At 37.9% G+C, this 16,436-nt stretch overlaps 1 protein-coding gene across 29 annotated transcripts in view; it reads right to left on the reverse strand.

Moving 5' to 3' along the window:
- PARD3 (par-3 family cell polarity regulator) overlaps nucleotides 1-16,436 on the reverse strand; it is a 487,559-nt gene that overhangs the window by 130,345 nt on the left and 340,778 nt on the right. For all 29 annotated transcript variants that reach the window (XM_086863442.1, XM_086863388.1, XM_086863514.1 and 26 more), the window contains 2 exons: nucleotides 14,466-14,693; nucleotides 7,558-7,774 (listed from right to left, as the gene is read on the reverse strand). In XM_086863442.1, coding sequence (XP_086719568.1) covers nucleotides 7,558-7,774; nucleotides 14,466-14,693 — 445 coding nt within the window. The remainder of the gene's footprint in view (nucleotides 1-7,557; nucleotides 7,775-14,465; nucleotides 14,694-16,436) is intronic.

The following is a 16,436-nucleotide window of genomic DNA, read 5'->3' on the forward strand; positions in this document are numbered from 1 at the left end:
TCTAATATTTCCTTCTCTCTTATTCTTTCTATAAAACGTGTGTTCCTCTTAGTTTTTCCTGAATTAACAATTCAAAAGCCTGGATTTAAATTAATAACTATTTAAAAGCCTAAGTAAGGCCTCTGAAAGCCTTATACCTACTATTTTCCTGCTGCATTCAGGGAAACACAGGTGCTCACCAACTATTATGTGCCAGTGTATTCTATTCCAGAAATTATAAGAAATTATAAGAAAATGGTTTAATCCCATTTTGCCATTTTCACTGAAGGGTTGCATAATTACGTCTTTAATGACTACTTCTTTGCACAACAGTAGGACATGCTAAACATCTTAACAGGAGGCATCAGCCTTCCAACACACCACAAATACAGATCATTGCTCCTGGGAACTGAAATGCAGTAGTAAATTGGAGCTTTGCCTTTTCTAAAAGGAACATCTGTCCTGCAGCTGCCAACTTAAGTACCTTAAGAAAATATTACTTAACCACCTATGTCACCCCAGATACAAAAATATATTAAGTTGCATTCATTTTCCTCTAAGCCAACATTTTTTTCCTGTTTTTAAAAAGGATTTTTGAAGATGTCTGCTTTAAAAACATAATCTACAGCATCCACAATATATACCAATGTATAGGTGCTATCAGTAGTGAATTAAACCTCCAAAGAATCTTTCCAAGAGATAACAAACCAAATGTCATTAATAGAGCTTTTCACCTAACAAATACTCCACGTCTCAAGATGGTCTTTATCTATGATGCTTTGTTACGGACTAGTGCACTGCCTGTTTAGTCTTCAATTATCACATGAGGTGGAGGAAAAAATCCTATTTCTATATGAGCTTCAAATGAAATTGACTTTGAATCTCTGAACTGTCAACAAATTCTTCCCTGAAAAGGCTGGCTTTGCAGAGATTATAAAGAAGGTGTCATCCTTGACACTTGCGTTCTATATTCATCCAGCAGGCCTGGAAGAGCAGCGCGCAGAACGCCGGGCAGGATGGCGGAGGGCTCAGCTGTCACCCTGCCTGCCTCTCTCGCTTGCTTTGCAGGCAAAGGCAGTGCTGAAGGTGTCAAAGGTTCTCTATTTAAAGTCGCTGACAAGCAAAGGAAGAACACTGGGAGAATATGTTAGCAGCCACTATGAACTCGTCTCTAGTAACAAGTCATCCCGACACTTACTTCTGGATGTTAGAAACAAGAGCCCTGGTTCTACTGAAATTTAAAAAAAACCCAAAAAACCACAAAAAACAAACAAAAAGAAACCCCAAAACAAACAAACAAAAAACCCCAACCAAACCCCCATATAGTATACCACCATCAAATTTATAAGTTCAAGATTTACTCTGGGAAAATCCAGCGTTAAGAACACATAGAGCAAAGCCCTGCTTTCTGTCAGAGTGACAAACCAGAAAGCCACATGCAATTATGTTAATCTCCCACTTCAAATCTCCCTTGCACAATTGCATACCACTGCTTTCTGTGTTTCGTTTAAAAGTCATAGAGTTTACTAACCACTTAATGAAGCTGCATTCCTTAAATCCCTGACAGATTATGTGAACTTGTTTGGTTTAGAAACGTAAATTTGCCATTCCACTCCCCCCTGCCCCAATGACATCTTAGTCAAAAGCTGGTGTGCTTGGGGCTGCAGGCAATGAAACACACCTCTCCTCAAAGCAACTGCCACCATTGAGCAGCAGGAAACAGGAAGGCAAAGAAATGCACAGAGAAAGGAAGGAGAACTGCTTGCCTTTCTGAAAAAGAAAAGTTATTTCCAACCAAGCTTATCTCTTTCAGTCCCTTTTTTAGTTTTAATTGGAAAGAAGGAAGTGAAGAATATGAAAATGCTTTGAAAGAACCTTGTAAGAGTCCTGTGTAATCGTCTGCATCAAAGATGACAATTTGCTGCATGGCTGATTTCATTTGAAAGGCTTTTCTAATGCTGTGTGTCCCAGTGGCCAGCTGAAACTTGGAAAATGGATCAGGACAAAGTAGCCCAGAAGAGCAAAGGAAAGGTTTATCAACAGTATCCAACTTGCAGACAGGATGAGGTCGGTGTTTCTCCTCTTAACTTTGAAAGGATATCCTGCTTAGACCCTGCATCCAGGATTATAGTAGGCCATGCATTTTCTAGCTGGTGGCAGAAGGGGGGAAGCAGATGTGGACTTAATGACAGTTGTGCCAGCTGGCTTGTAATAGCAGCAGGCAAAAACCAGAGCACAAGCGGCCCCACATTCCATTTACCTGACCAACGACCCAGCTCAGTGTTTCTGATGAAAGTCTCAGCACAAGCACCACAAGCTGTCGGCAACTTTCTTATATGAGCGTTAGCAAACCCAGGCACAATTCAGTGTGCACACAGTGAGCTTCCAGGTTTGAAATGATGCAGCTGATGGGTGTTTAAGCAGCCTCCTCTGTGTTCCAAGGACCAAGATTTATGGTGTTTTGTTCCATGAGCACTAAAGAAAAAAACTCTCTAACTTTTAGAGCTCATTCCCATGTTTTCTATTAAGTCCATATATCAGTAAGTGTCATTCACCAATACAAAGTCCTATTAGTCATGCTTCCAAGGAAAATGTCGTTATTGCTGCTTCTTAGAATACTGAATGATAGAAATCAGACCCCAGATTTTGTTTTATCAAGTCTGAGGTATTTGCCAGTCTTGCTGATTAGGATATAATTCAACAGTATTTTATACAGTTCTGACAGGTTTTAGTTATTGTGCCTAGTTAAAAGTCTGAGGATTGCTATTAAATGAAAGAGAAAGAAGGTTATTACTAAATCAATGGTGTAACCTTTGTGAGTTGCTTTTCATCTCCTCACAGATTTTACCATGAGAAAACTGACATGAAAACCAGAGTAGGTAATACAAGGAAGTCATGTCATAAGCAACAGTAATTCACGTAGGTTATTCTCCCAAATGCCTAGTCAGTGATCTCAGATAGCTAATGTGGTTGAAATATGCAATTCAGAGCTACAAATAGTATGTTTATAAATCTGGCTATGTCCAATGCACCTTGGAAACAGCTGTGTGAGGGGAAAAAATAGTCAGCAGTATATCTGATTTCAACTAAACAAGGTTGCAAAATGAATTATCTATTTCCTCTCACAGAACTGGAAAACACAACACTGCAAGGCTCCAAGTAATCATTTTAAATGTAATTAAATCTAATTAGGATTAGATTTTAATGGTAATCTGGGGGTATTACATTTGCATTGGTTATTCAGTGCACTGATTTACCCACCCATATGGTACAACACTTAAAATAGGAATTAAGGATCAGCTACCATACGTTATGACTTTACATCTCTATCAACATCACAGGCCAGATCTTAAAATATTCAACCTCTGATACAAAAATCATATGCATATGATTAATTTTGAGCATACTGTCTTGCTCTGTGAAGCTCAACACACAGTGCTTATGTTCTCCATTGAAAAGACATGTTTATGTGGGACCCAGGTAATTCCTATGGTAGAAAATTTATTTACTTCATATAACACACTTATCTACAGATGCTTCAAATTATATTACATCTATTCCATAAATAATCTCCAAAACCAATGTAGACATTTCTTGCTTAAACCCCAGGTTAAGGTACAAGTCATATTCCCCATCTTTTGTTATCATCATCTGCTCCTCACACAAATCTAAACATACCATATGAATTTTCAATGCCATTTTTCTCCGATCATATCAAGGGTTAATTGTTTCAGTAGGTTTGGGTTTTTTTATCAGGCAGTGACTGACTGTCCCTAGATATTTTCAGCAAGACATGACTAGCTAGCTTGGCCTCCCTACTATTCCCTTTCCTGCCTTTGGAAAACCAGAACTGCTTCTTCCTCATTATTCTCAATGTCTTGGAGGTTCATTTTCTTCTTAACATTTTATTCCTCAGGCACATCCTTTCCTGAGACTGACCACTTGCTGGACATATTTTCATCAGTCCCCCATCTAACAAATATATCCAAGCTTGTACACTGGGAAGAAGCATGAATTAAGTAAAGGGATTGTAAGTGATCAGCAGCACCACAGCAGATGTGTCACTTCATCATCATCATCCAAAACCTTCAAATACAACACCTCAAATCTTCCTCTCTCATATCCTATGGGGATCCACTTTCATAAAAATAGTCTGTACATGACAGGGGCAAAAGGAAGGGGAAAAAAGCACCATATACCATTTTTCTCTCAGGGAGTAAGGTCAAAGAATTGCACAACAGAGAGGCCCATTAAATTAATGTACATCTACCAGCACTAATTGCAGAAACACTCTTTGAAGCTGTGAAGACTCTTTCTTAAGGCAACACTACAACGACTTCTTCAACTTCTGATTACTTTTGTCAGGTTAATTTTTATCAAAAAACTAAAACTCTCCTTAAAAATAAACTAAATCAGACTCAAAATGAGTAAACATATTTCACATTGCATTTGGAGAAGCATACAGACTTCTATAAACTTCTGATGTCAAAACATATCCACTGAAGACTTCTCAGCAGTGAAACAAAAAACTAGCAGAACTTAGTATCAGCTTCCCAAAACCTATTTCCTCAGCTGGCAGTGGCCATCCAGGCATCTTCTAACTGGAGAAGGAGGAACTGCACAGCATTTCACAGGCCACAGGATTTGGCACATGATCCTCTTGAAAGGCTAAGACAAGAATGATCCCACTACTCAGATAAAACAGATTCAGGTGTAAGGAAAGCACTGCAGCACCTGCCTCTCCTCCAACAGACCAGTATTTCTGCTCGACACTTTTCTAGGCTAATTTCTGTCCTACTGTCATCTGTGAAGAGACTTCTCAGCCAAATGGCATAATTAAATAATCCATTGTGTCCTGAAATGTCAATTTGAAAAAAGAAATACACACATGCTCAGACAGATTTATGTCATAGTCAGAAGGGTGAACTTCCAGCCTGTCCACAGCCCAGTGCCAGCAAAGGTCCTCTGGAAATAATGGGAGCTGGTGTTTCAGAGCCACGCAGTTTTGCAGTTTTCAGTTTGCAGCTCTCTGCCAAGGTTATGTCAATTCTCTTTACTATGTTTGATACAAGCAGGAAAACAATGGAGGTGTTTAGAAGATTTACTTATGATTTTAACTTCTTATCTGTATCATCCAGGGATTTCTTGAAAATGATGACTAGATGCTGAAGGATAAAGGTAACATAGGGTTCTCTAGTGGGACTTTCCATCTCACAGTACAGTTTAATGAAGATTCCAGTAGCAAATCCTAAGATTTTAACTGAACACAAGGAGACTTATTTTTATACATCACACAGACTCTACTTTTTGAGATGCCAGTTTGCATATAGGCAACGAAAAGCCTTTTGCCTAAATAAAGACATTGGAATAAAGTGTCAGTTAATAGCAATTTCATCCCACTAGTGTTTTTGCCCATACAACCTAATGAAGAAAGATTATTTAAAGAACAGAGCACTGAAAAGGAAGAAAAAAGTGAAAAGGAGAAAAGAACGACAAAGAAATCACAATGTTGTACAGAACTAAAACATCCAATTATGCTTTGATCCTGGTTTGAATTTTAAATGTTACTGTCATCATTATTTTCTATCACACAACTTCTTTCAGTGATTACTTGATATCTATGATGTGTGTCAAATGTACAGAAAAACAAAGTATGTTATAGGTAGAAGTAGTAGCTTATTTTGCAGACATAACAAAGCCCATCTCTCAAACATTATTGAGAAGCCTGTCAACAAAGCAAATCAAGCACCAAGTGGAAATGAGGCATAGTGCTTAATTCTCTCAGTCAGCATTTTCTTGCTTGCCAGGAACACCTCTCTTGTGTGGGCTGACAAGGTGCAAGCTAATTTACAGATCCAGGACGAGTCAGCTATATCCAGATAGCACTGCTCTCACATTAATTAAGAGGAGACTGAAAAGTAAAGTTCACTCAGAAATAGTAGTGAATGAAAAAACCTCAAGAAAATGTTGACCATTATGAAGAGCAAACAAAGCATTGGATCATCCTATCACTCAAATTAGAGTTTTTTCCAGATTAGACTTCAGAAGTGTTATATCAAGCACACAGAAAAGGTTACCTTGTCTGGACCATGGAGCTGCCCAAGCTTTCTAGACGTTGTAAACTCTTTCTGACTGAACTCACAAGACAACACTCAAGGTATCCAAGATGCTAATACTCAGAACCTATAGAATTTATCATGTATATTGTGCCTCAATTTCACCTGTCATTTCTTCTGTTTAAAAATGACAGAGTGAAGAAAAGAACCAGCCAGCATGCCACATCTCCTGCTTTCCACACTTTCCCAGAGTGGGATGCAATGCTCTGCTCCAGGCTTGAACTGAGGCAGGCAATTGTCCAGAGGATGAGGGCATCCCCATGGGTCTCACAGGCTGGAGGACTCTCTTCCTGTTCGACATGTGGCACTATCTCCTATAATTCTTCTTTTTTTCTATGGCATACACTGTCTAACAGCCTGGTATTATTTAGTGTTTTCTAAAGCAGATTTCAAAGCAATATTTTCTAATTAACTACTTTTTTTTTTCCCTAATTAACCACTCTTTCTATTTATTACTCTCATAATATAATTCTCAGTTACAGAACAATTCTCAAGAACCTGTGCAGTTACAACACATTAAACTAATATTTTACATGATAAAGAAAGTCATGGGATGAAAGTTAACTGAAACTGAAACCTTACTTCTGCTTTCAGAGCAGAATCATTAATAAATATTTAAAATAATACCAGTACCTCACTTTAAAATTAAATAACAAACACTGCCTTAATATTGTGTTTTCTTTGAAATATATTTATTTACTCTAGCTAGCTAAAAGAAGGATGGATTTTCTTGCTCTCTCACCCCATTCCACAAGTGATCAAAGATGTTTGTCATGTTACAACATTTACCCACAACAGCAGGGTATACCTCAGCAGTGTGCCCCAGTGATCACTTATGTCAGCAGTGTGATCACTTATGTCTGCTGGAGGGGTGACTCCTTTAAAAAGAACTCAGTGTTTGGTAAATCAGGCCTTTCACTGACCCATTCTCTGTGGGTTCTCAGAGCACACAACCTTAGGTCCTGTCTTCCTTGAGAGGAGCATGCTGCTTCTCAATCTCAAACTGATTCATCTCTTTCACATCATGCCTCCATGATACCAACAGTCTTAACAGTAAAGCAAAGAAAAGCATTCATTTAGCAACACATAAGCTTTGGGTACAGTATTAAAGAAGAAAAATTAAAACAAAAAAACCAAATGTTTTGAGTTGTCAAAGGATATGAGCATGACTTAAGACATCACCAAAGACTCTTTCAAAACCAAGCAGTCTGTGGCTTAAAATTACTTTTTCCTTTGCCTTTCCCGTCCTTTGGCCTGCCAGCCATCTCCTTCTCTTCCATTCTGAGCTGCCTCCCTTTTATGACACCGCCCAGAGGCTCAAAAATTGAGATCAGCCTATATACATCATGTATGGATTTGCATAGTAAAATACGGCCTCAGCAACAATTTACAATATAATGACTAATTAGAAAAATAAACTTCTTTTTATAATTCATTCTACATTTGATTGCAAAGTACCTACCTGAACATGTCTCCTAAGCCTTTCAGCATTCCTTTCTTTGCCTTAATTTTATCCTTCTCTTTATCTCGGTCTTTCTTCTTTTCCTTTCCAGTTTTTTTTCTGTCACCTTTATCTTGGCTTCCATTCATATGTCTCTCTAGTGAGTGGGATGGCTGGTCACTTGCTGTGGACACAGATTCTCTACCAGATCTTGAGCTCTCCTCTGTGTCTTCCTCCACTGAAAGCACATATTAAGAAACATCAATGACATAAGAACAAGCAAAAAGGGCAGACTTTTTTGGTATATTCCTTAACGTATTTTGAAGCAGGATATATGCAAAACCACAATAAACTTTTTTTTTTTCCCCTTAAATCAGTATCTGCTCACATGGTTTTCCAAGAGTGTTCATTAGAAGTATTAAACTCATAAAAGCAAGGAATTCACCTTTGCAGACCATTCTGCAAAACACAATTTGCACTTTATGGGTACTCTGGATAATGTATGGATTAATAAAGACGATTAGCAAAGTGATGTTAATTGGCCCATTTTGTTTCAGTATCTAAATCAGTTGAGGAGACATTTAGAAATATTTGCAAGAAGCAACAACAGCAGTGCAGCATGCCTTATCCATAAATTCTTAGTAATATTCTCATAAAAATATGAAAGTCATTAGGGAGTGTTAACCCTTAACACAAGCCATAATATACTTTTTCTTCTTCTGTAAGTAACATAATAGTTTTTTTATGCTTCTTCATTTCCTGGAGCCATTTAGAACACATCATGCACTATGATTGTTATTTTTGGTGTTACTCTTGGTGAGACAGGGCAGCTTGTGGGGCTCAGGTGGGGAGATTTCATCCAGCGGAACAAGTAAAATCCTTTAAGGGCAGATAACATGTTCCTCCTCTGTTTCTAATCCAAGACCAGGAGTCCCAAAGCACACCCAAGGTTAAATTTAACAGCCCACATGTATTCCAGAAAGTTTGAAAGAAAAATAAGTAAAAGAAAAAAAAATCCACTGAAAACCCAAAAACTTCTTCAGTAGTTTAGTAAGAAAGAAATAAAACACTTCAAGCTGGTGAGTCAGAATACTGCACTGCATGGTTCGTGAAGCTGTGACTTTCCATGAGCTCTAACATTTTATATCATCACATTTAAGTAGGGCTCCAACCACCTCCCAGATTTCCAAGAGACTGCACAAAGCAGCAATTAGGATCACAGATGCATACTTAGTATTGCCTCCTGTAGTTCCAATGAGTACAAAGGCTCCAAACAACTTTTGGCAGTAGAATTTGAAAAATACAGTCTTGCCTTATATATACACAGTGAATGGAAAAGAAAAAATAAATTTGTACTCAGTAAGATTTTGAAATGTTCATGGCTTATAGAAGGAAAAAAAATTGGTTTTTAGTTTCACCTATGTTTACTACTTCTTAATATTATTCTGCTAATATTACTCAAGATCTCAGCAACTCTTCTACAGCCAATAGAAGAGTGTAATTCCTCAGAAATTTCTCATATATATATATATACTCATATATATACTATATATACTATATAATATACATACTATAAATTTCCCATATATAGACTACTGTAGAATATAAACTTGCTTTTCTTAGTCATCATTCATCTTCACCTCACAAGTAAATCATTGAACCTGAAAAGTCTACAAATCACTGACTGAAAACCATTCAATATAGTGTCTTCTCTCTCTCATGAATTTGCTTGCAAAATACTCTTTATTGCTTAATATTACAGTCCATAGATGTGTCCAATTGATTTTATACTTATTCCCCAAGTATCAAGTTTTCCAAATATTCTCCAGCCCTGGATGATAACATAGACATACTTCAAGAAAAATATACCATGTCAGATACATCTCAACATTAGTAACTATTTTTGAATCTTAACTAGTACTCTGAAGTATAAATCACCAGAGTGGCCAGGCCTTGGCATTTAATTCAGGACTGCTATGGGTAAAGCAGACGATACAGCTTCTCAACTGTAGAAACAGTTTTAATATTCATGTTATCATATTTTAGGAAACTAATAGGTCCTATACATGCCTCTGTACTAGCTGTTCTTGTACTTTTTTTGGTTCCGGCATTTCTTAATCAGTGTCTGGAATGGTATTTAGTTATTATTAAAAGAATTGTGGAAAACACTTTGGATGGAATAGAAATGTTAATTTTTTACATGTTAATTTATAGCTACAATCTGTTCTAACTAGACATTTAAAAGACTGTACTTGCAAATGAATATAATTAGTAAAAAAAATAAAACTGTACGGAATTTCTGACAAATTTTGAAGTCAACTGTTTACTTGGAACTTCACTGCTAGAATTTTAAAGATGAATCCATTTTGACCTATGTTTGTACATACTCATATAACAATGCATTAAATAAATCATCAATATGTATTGTTTACTGTGCTATGCTGAATTGTGGAACAATTTGTCATAACAGTATGGCGTGGTTTAGGAAGGGTACTCCCCAATTTGGTGCTCCTACTCAGACTCTCCAAAACACGTGCCACCCACTCGCTCCCCGTCCCTTCCCTTGCCCTTGCAGCAGGATGGAGGGGACTGTTGGAGGCACAAAAGGTAAAGTTCACAGGTTGAGATGAGAACAATTTACTGGAAACAGCAATGAGATATGAAAACCAACAGTAACAGCAACGCTACGAATAAAAGAGCTCACAAAAATGATTGGCACAGAAGTTTGAACCCCTGACAATGCCTGACTGCTCCCTCCACTACTCTACAGGAGTTTGTAGGGACCTCTTCCCCCGTATCTGGAAAATTATGTGAGGTGGTATGGAATAACCTCTGGGTCCTGGCCATGTCCCCTCCTGGCTACTGCAAAAGCCAACCCCATCCTGGCCAGAACCAGGACACAAAGCCTTCACTACTTTTTATTTTGCACGTTCCATGAAGAACATTGCCTCCTTTCTATATTTGTGTTGCAATTAATATTTGTCTATCATGCACATGATAGCTTTGTTTGCAATCAGCTCAGTAGCTTAGACTGAGGCCTATGAACTGGGATGCCTGTTGTTCTGGAGTAAACACTGGTTTCTCTACTGTACTAAAGAGATTTCCAGTTTTCTTAAGAAGACCCAACATGAAGAAGCTTGTTTCACTTTTATGCAGTGCAGTCATCCTGCAATTAACATACACATAATTACTACTGTTTAGAAAAAATGCAAATGCTGCTCAATTAACATTCAAACCCAGGCTACAAATGAAACTTCTAATTTTTGTTATGTTGCAGTAATGACATTAGGTTACTGCAAAACGCAGGATGTATTTGTTTTGGTGCTGTTATTTCCTTTTTATCCTGCAACCTCCTGCCTCCCCATTCAGGATGCTGAAGCCAAAAAATTAAATTGGAGTATACTTTAAACATCAATTAAAATGAACACTAGTGTCATTTCATGAACCACGCTGCACTAAGGAGTACTACACAAACAGGTATTATGAAGCTATTCTCCTAATTAGCCCATAAAATGGAGAAGATGCACATGAGGAATCAAAGCTACTTAATGTGAAACTATTTTGCTGCTAAGCTTCTAGACCTCTTATTGTGATATTTAATACAGCCCGAGATTCCAGCAATTAAGATTCAGCAATAGATTAGAAAGCTTTGTTGATCTCTCCCAATCAAAATGCCTTGTTCTTCTTCATCCCACTAAAGATAAACATTTTACTTCTAGTCAGCTCTTTCAAGTATTAAGGAAAAAACAAAAAAGGAAAAAAACAAACAACAACAAAAGCAAAACAAAACAAAAAAACCAGAAAAAATGATCTGTAAAAGCTGAACATCCACACCTCTTTCCACAAATGCTCCTTCTTTACAGCCATTAAAACTCACACATATCTTCTCAAATACCTGAAATGTTACCTCAGAATCAGTCAGTGCCATCTCATTTTAATCCTACATTTAGTAATTTAACAGCACATTGTTCCAAGGATATTTGGAAGAGTCAACCCCTTTGTCACATATGCATTTTTTATGGCTTTTGTATATGGAATATTTTGTATATGGAATGATGACATGTTAGGAATTCCTCTATACAATACACAGCAGTGCTATTATTTGCTAATCCAAAGTGATTCACTGTCTGGAAGACAAAAAAAATACTTCTAGCACTGGAACACTTGGAAAAAACAAAAAAAAATCCAGTAAGACAAATGGATCCAACCTCAAGAGCATCAGCAAATTGACCACCAGCATGTTTGCCTGGGTTTTATAATAAGAGAAAGCCACATTCTAATTTCAAACAATTATGGAATAATTAAACACAACTTAAAAAAATACTTAGACATCGTTATGGAAGCAGTGAGGCATTAGTTACGTTAGAACCAGATTGTTCAACTCCTACATATTCATATGTGCCCAAACTTTGTCCAGCTGAAGACACCATTTGGTAAATTCTCTGGAACTGAAGTCCATATAGAATTTACACAAAGTAGAGCATACTGCAGTGCTTTGAGGTTTAATGCAGATACAAACATTCCAAGGAAGACATGCAACATAGGACTGGAACAGCTCTTAAGCTCCCATGGTCACCATGAGAAACAAAAATCCTCAAGGACTGAATTCTGTCCGATGTATTTATCATATTTGCTTTGCTTCTCATCTGCTTCTGTGAATCTGGCACTTCAAATTGCTGGAATATCTCTTAGATGTTTCCTTACCATATGTGGAAGCTATTAGAACACAAGAAAATGTGTAGTTCTACACATATAGCTTGGTCATACTTTGCCATGCCCTTCTTTACCATGGAATCTGACAATCCTTGCCCTTGCTTTCTCATGACATGAGGTAGCTTTTGGTCCACTGGTGCAAGACAGCTTCATCCAGAGATGAAGGCAAAGACTCATCCCATGACATTTTGATTTCAGCCAGAAGGCTCTGTCTGGTTCCTGCTTGTGCTGGTTCTGGCTGGTGTAGGGTTATTTTTCTTCCCAGTGGCTGGTATGGGGCTGTGTTTTGGATGTGTGCTTCAACTCAGGGTTGATAATATAGAAATGTTTTTGCTATTGCTTACACAGAGCCAAAGCCTTTTCTGCCTTTTGTACAGCCACAGGGACAAGGAAGTTGAGGATGTATAGGAGGTTGGGCCAGGACATGTGACCCCAACTGAACAAGGGATATTCCAGACCACATGGCATCGTGCTTAGTGTATTAAGGACCTAGTTCTCCTGGGGATGCCTGAGCACTTGCCTGCCCATGGGTAGCAGTGAATTAATTCTTTGTTTTGCTTAGCTTGTGTGTGTGGCTTTTGCTTTACCTATGAAGCTGACTGTATCTCAATCCATGAGTTTTCCAGCTTTTACCCTTCCAGTTGTCTCCCCAGTCCCACTGGTGGGGGAGTGAGCAAGCAGCTGCCTGCAGGAACTAAGCCACAACACCACTGTTCCATGTGAAGGATCCAATGGGCTCCAAATACTTCCTTGCTACTCTCCATGCATTGCATCAAAAGCTCAAAACCTCTTACTAGAATCTCATAAACCTATACTCACCCTTCACAACAAAGCGCTTCACAACGACAGCTTTGCTATACTTTTGTTCAGTTGAAGTTAAACCATCTGTAACTTCTGGACAAACCTTGGATGTCTGAAGCCTCAAACCTGGATATTGCTATCACTGGGCTCACACCAACAAGGCCTTCTATAAAAACATGGTCTTATGGCCCAAAGGACCCGAGGCATGCAGTTTGTATGAATGAGCAGGATCATTACACATTTTCCCACACCTACTCTTCTACTGGCCAGAAATAGATTGACAGCCAGCAGCACCACACCAGAATTTAGCCACACTAGCTGTGTGGAATTGTTAGGTGCTGGAAAAGCAAAGCAGAATTAATTCCATCTGTAGCTACCTTTGAGAAGAGTGACTGGAAAAATAATCTCCCTTGTGGCCTCAGAACACTCTTAAAAAGAGGCAGATTAAAAAAAAAAAGGCCAGGAGTTTTTAAAAAATAAAACAGTGGTTACAGAAATAACTTATAAAATTAAGGAATGATGCTTACAAAACAGAATTTCTGAAACTAAATAAAAATAGTTTTAAAAATAAAGAATTTTTTAAAATTCCTTTTCAAGCCTCCATTAAATTCAGGCCAAATACTTTACTAGTTCAACCTTCCCATCATCATCTTCATTCATAAACTTCTAACTAGCTGCAGGTTGATTAAAAAAAAATTCTGCTGGTGTGTGACAAGTTGAAAGTAGTGCAACATGAAGGTTAAAAATTCAATGATTTTAAAGCAACTCCTGATTGAGGTAATTTACCATTCATACTATTTTCATTCAATATGAGTTGTCATTTTACCAGCCCATTCTTACATAGTTCAATAATGATAAGGTTAGCTTTGAAGTGATTCTTTTATGTTAATGACATTCTCCACATGTTGGGTCATACTTCAGGTTAAATAACTGAAAATGTAAATGAATGCCCATTAGGATGGGTAATAGCTGATCATTAACTTTATATTTTATTAGATCTGCCAACCTTACTCACTCTAATTAAAGGACAGTGATTTCTTTTTATCCCCCCAACACTACAAATGTAGTATTTCAAAGTTAGATGCCTATATTTTTGTAACATAGATTTAGTGGCTTCGCCTTTCTGTCTATATTTTTTCTAGTTTACATTAGCACATTAATTAGCCATCTTACAGAATATTTTGAGAATAATTTAAGTAAGCACATTCCAAATAATTTTATTCTTTTATTTTGGAAAGGAAGAAAGCTACAGTGTGGTGATCTGTTAAAGCAAATTAAGGGAAAAAGACTAAATATTGACAAAGTTAGTTCTATTCTTTAAAAATTCTAAAATTACGTTCTACCACTTAAGCCAATTTCTAAAGGAATTAACCTATCCCATCAACACTCATTATGTAAAATAACAGTTTACTTACAAGTTTCCATGCCTTCATCATCATCATCTGCTACAGGTTTATCGTATGACTTGTCTATGGCAGCTCTGAAGCTTTCGTTGCAGCCTCGTCCTCGGATAATTCGTGGGCGTGGGCGGTGGAAAGGAATGTCACCATTCAGAGTCACCTCAGCAACGGCTGTCTGCAGACTTTCTAACGAGCTGGATTTCTTCAGACCTAATGAGGGCCCCACATCTCTGGTTGGGGAACCTTAGTGATTTAAAGAGGGGAAAAAAAGTAATTAGAATTAATATTGAGAACATCATGCTTGATTATGCATATCCATCCTGAAAGTCTTTGGGGACACATTTAACATTATTCACATCATCTCTCAATAATCTGCAGGGAATTCTCCACAGATTTGTTGGTCTCAGAAGCAAATGAGTATGTCAAGTCACAGTCAACGAAACCGACAATGTTAGCAATGTCTGGCTTTTCAAACCAGTGAAGAGAGACCAACATCCATTACTATTATTTTACACAATTTAAATTAAAAAGACATCATGGGGCTTTAAAAACTTAGCTCATACAACCAGCTCAGACACATATCTAACAGCACCTAACAAAACAATTGCCTATTTTTGGTTTGAGCAGAAAATTTCCTCTGTACTAGCAACTGATGAACAGAGAGCAGCTTATGGGCATAAATCCTACTGTGTTCAGTGTTAAGTCTTGCAAAGTAGCCTGACCTCTTGCTTCAAGGAACATGCTGTTTGTCTGAGTTGCAAAGACTTTCATCAAATTACTAACAATTTCATAATTAAATGCTTCTGAGAAGTATCAGCTGACTTGCTCGGAATTTGTGAAATCGCTTAACAATAATCTGTGGAAAGGACCCAATAAAATGGGCAATAGCAGTTATCCCACAGGAAAATAAACACACTCCTGGCAGTCATGAGGAGTGACTGTTTGGGCAGCACTACCACAGCTGGGGCTGCAAGCAGCTTTCATCACTGCAGCATGTCCACAGATGTGCCAAGGAAGCCTCAGGCATTGTTCTGCAAAAGCCTCTCTCCATCCGGACTTTACTTCTCAGGTTTGTGTACAGCCTTTGTTCTCAGACAACCACTCACACTGCAAATCACCTCACAACTGCACAATTAGATCTCATACTAAAGTTAAAACTGGGAAGAAGCTTTCAGGGGAAAGAAAAAAACCACCACATTTTGTTGAAGTGATTTTGTTCAAAAGCGCAAGAATTTTCCACAAAACTTGGGACTGCAAAGCAAGATGAGGTGGGACATCATCATGGCTACATTTCTTGAAATTATGATACCAGAGCCCTCACCTATAATATGAAATTTGCTTTTTTTCTCTACCCAAAGGGAGCACAAAAGAGAATTGCTGTAGCACCACAACAGTCCCAGGTGGTAGGTGGATACCCAGTTGACATCAGTATCCTCATCTGGCAGAAATAAATTTCACAGCCAGCCACCACTGAGAGCCAGAACCAAGGCTTGAATCCCCAGGAATTCCAAAACTAGGAACAGTACACTAGTAAGCATAGGTGTGAATAAAGGTGTAATAAAGGAAAACTACCTCTTTTGAGTGTTTATCTCAGAGTAATACAAAGTTCTGAAGATGATTCCTATTCTGGTAGATATCAGGAGACAGAAGGGAAACAGCATCTGTCACTGCTCTTTACGAAAGGTATGTGAAATTACCTTAAAGTGGGGAAAATTTCCACTGCACTACTAAAACTATTCAGTATTAGCTGGGGAGGAAAGGAGGCTGTTTGGCCCCACAGAAGAGATGCTGAATAGCAGCATGGCAAAGTTTCTCCCCACCATTTGTTACCTTGGTATGAGATGAAGCAAGGCAGTGAATGCTATAACTTTCTATTCAGCTATTAAAAGTCTGAGCAATTGCATTAAACTGAAATCCCTCAGATCAAATAAATTCAAACAGCAGCTGTCAAAGTATTTCCCTTCAGCTACCCTACTGATAAGATTA

Source organism: Cyanistes caeruleus, chromosome 1 (assembly GCF_971803275.1).
Source record: "Cyanistes caeruleus chromosome 1, bCyaCae1.hap1.1, whole genome shotgun sequence".
Lineage (NCBI taxonomy): Eukaryota > Metazoa > Chordata > Aves > Passeriformes > Paridae > Cyanistes > Cyanistes caeruleus.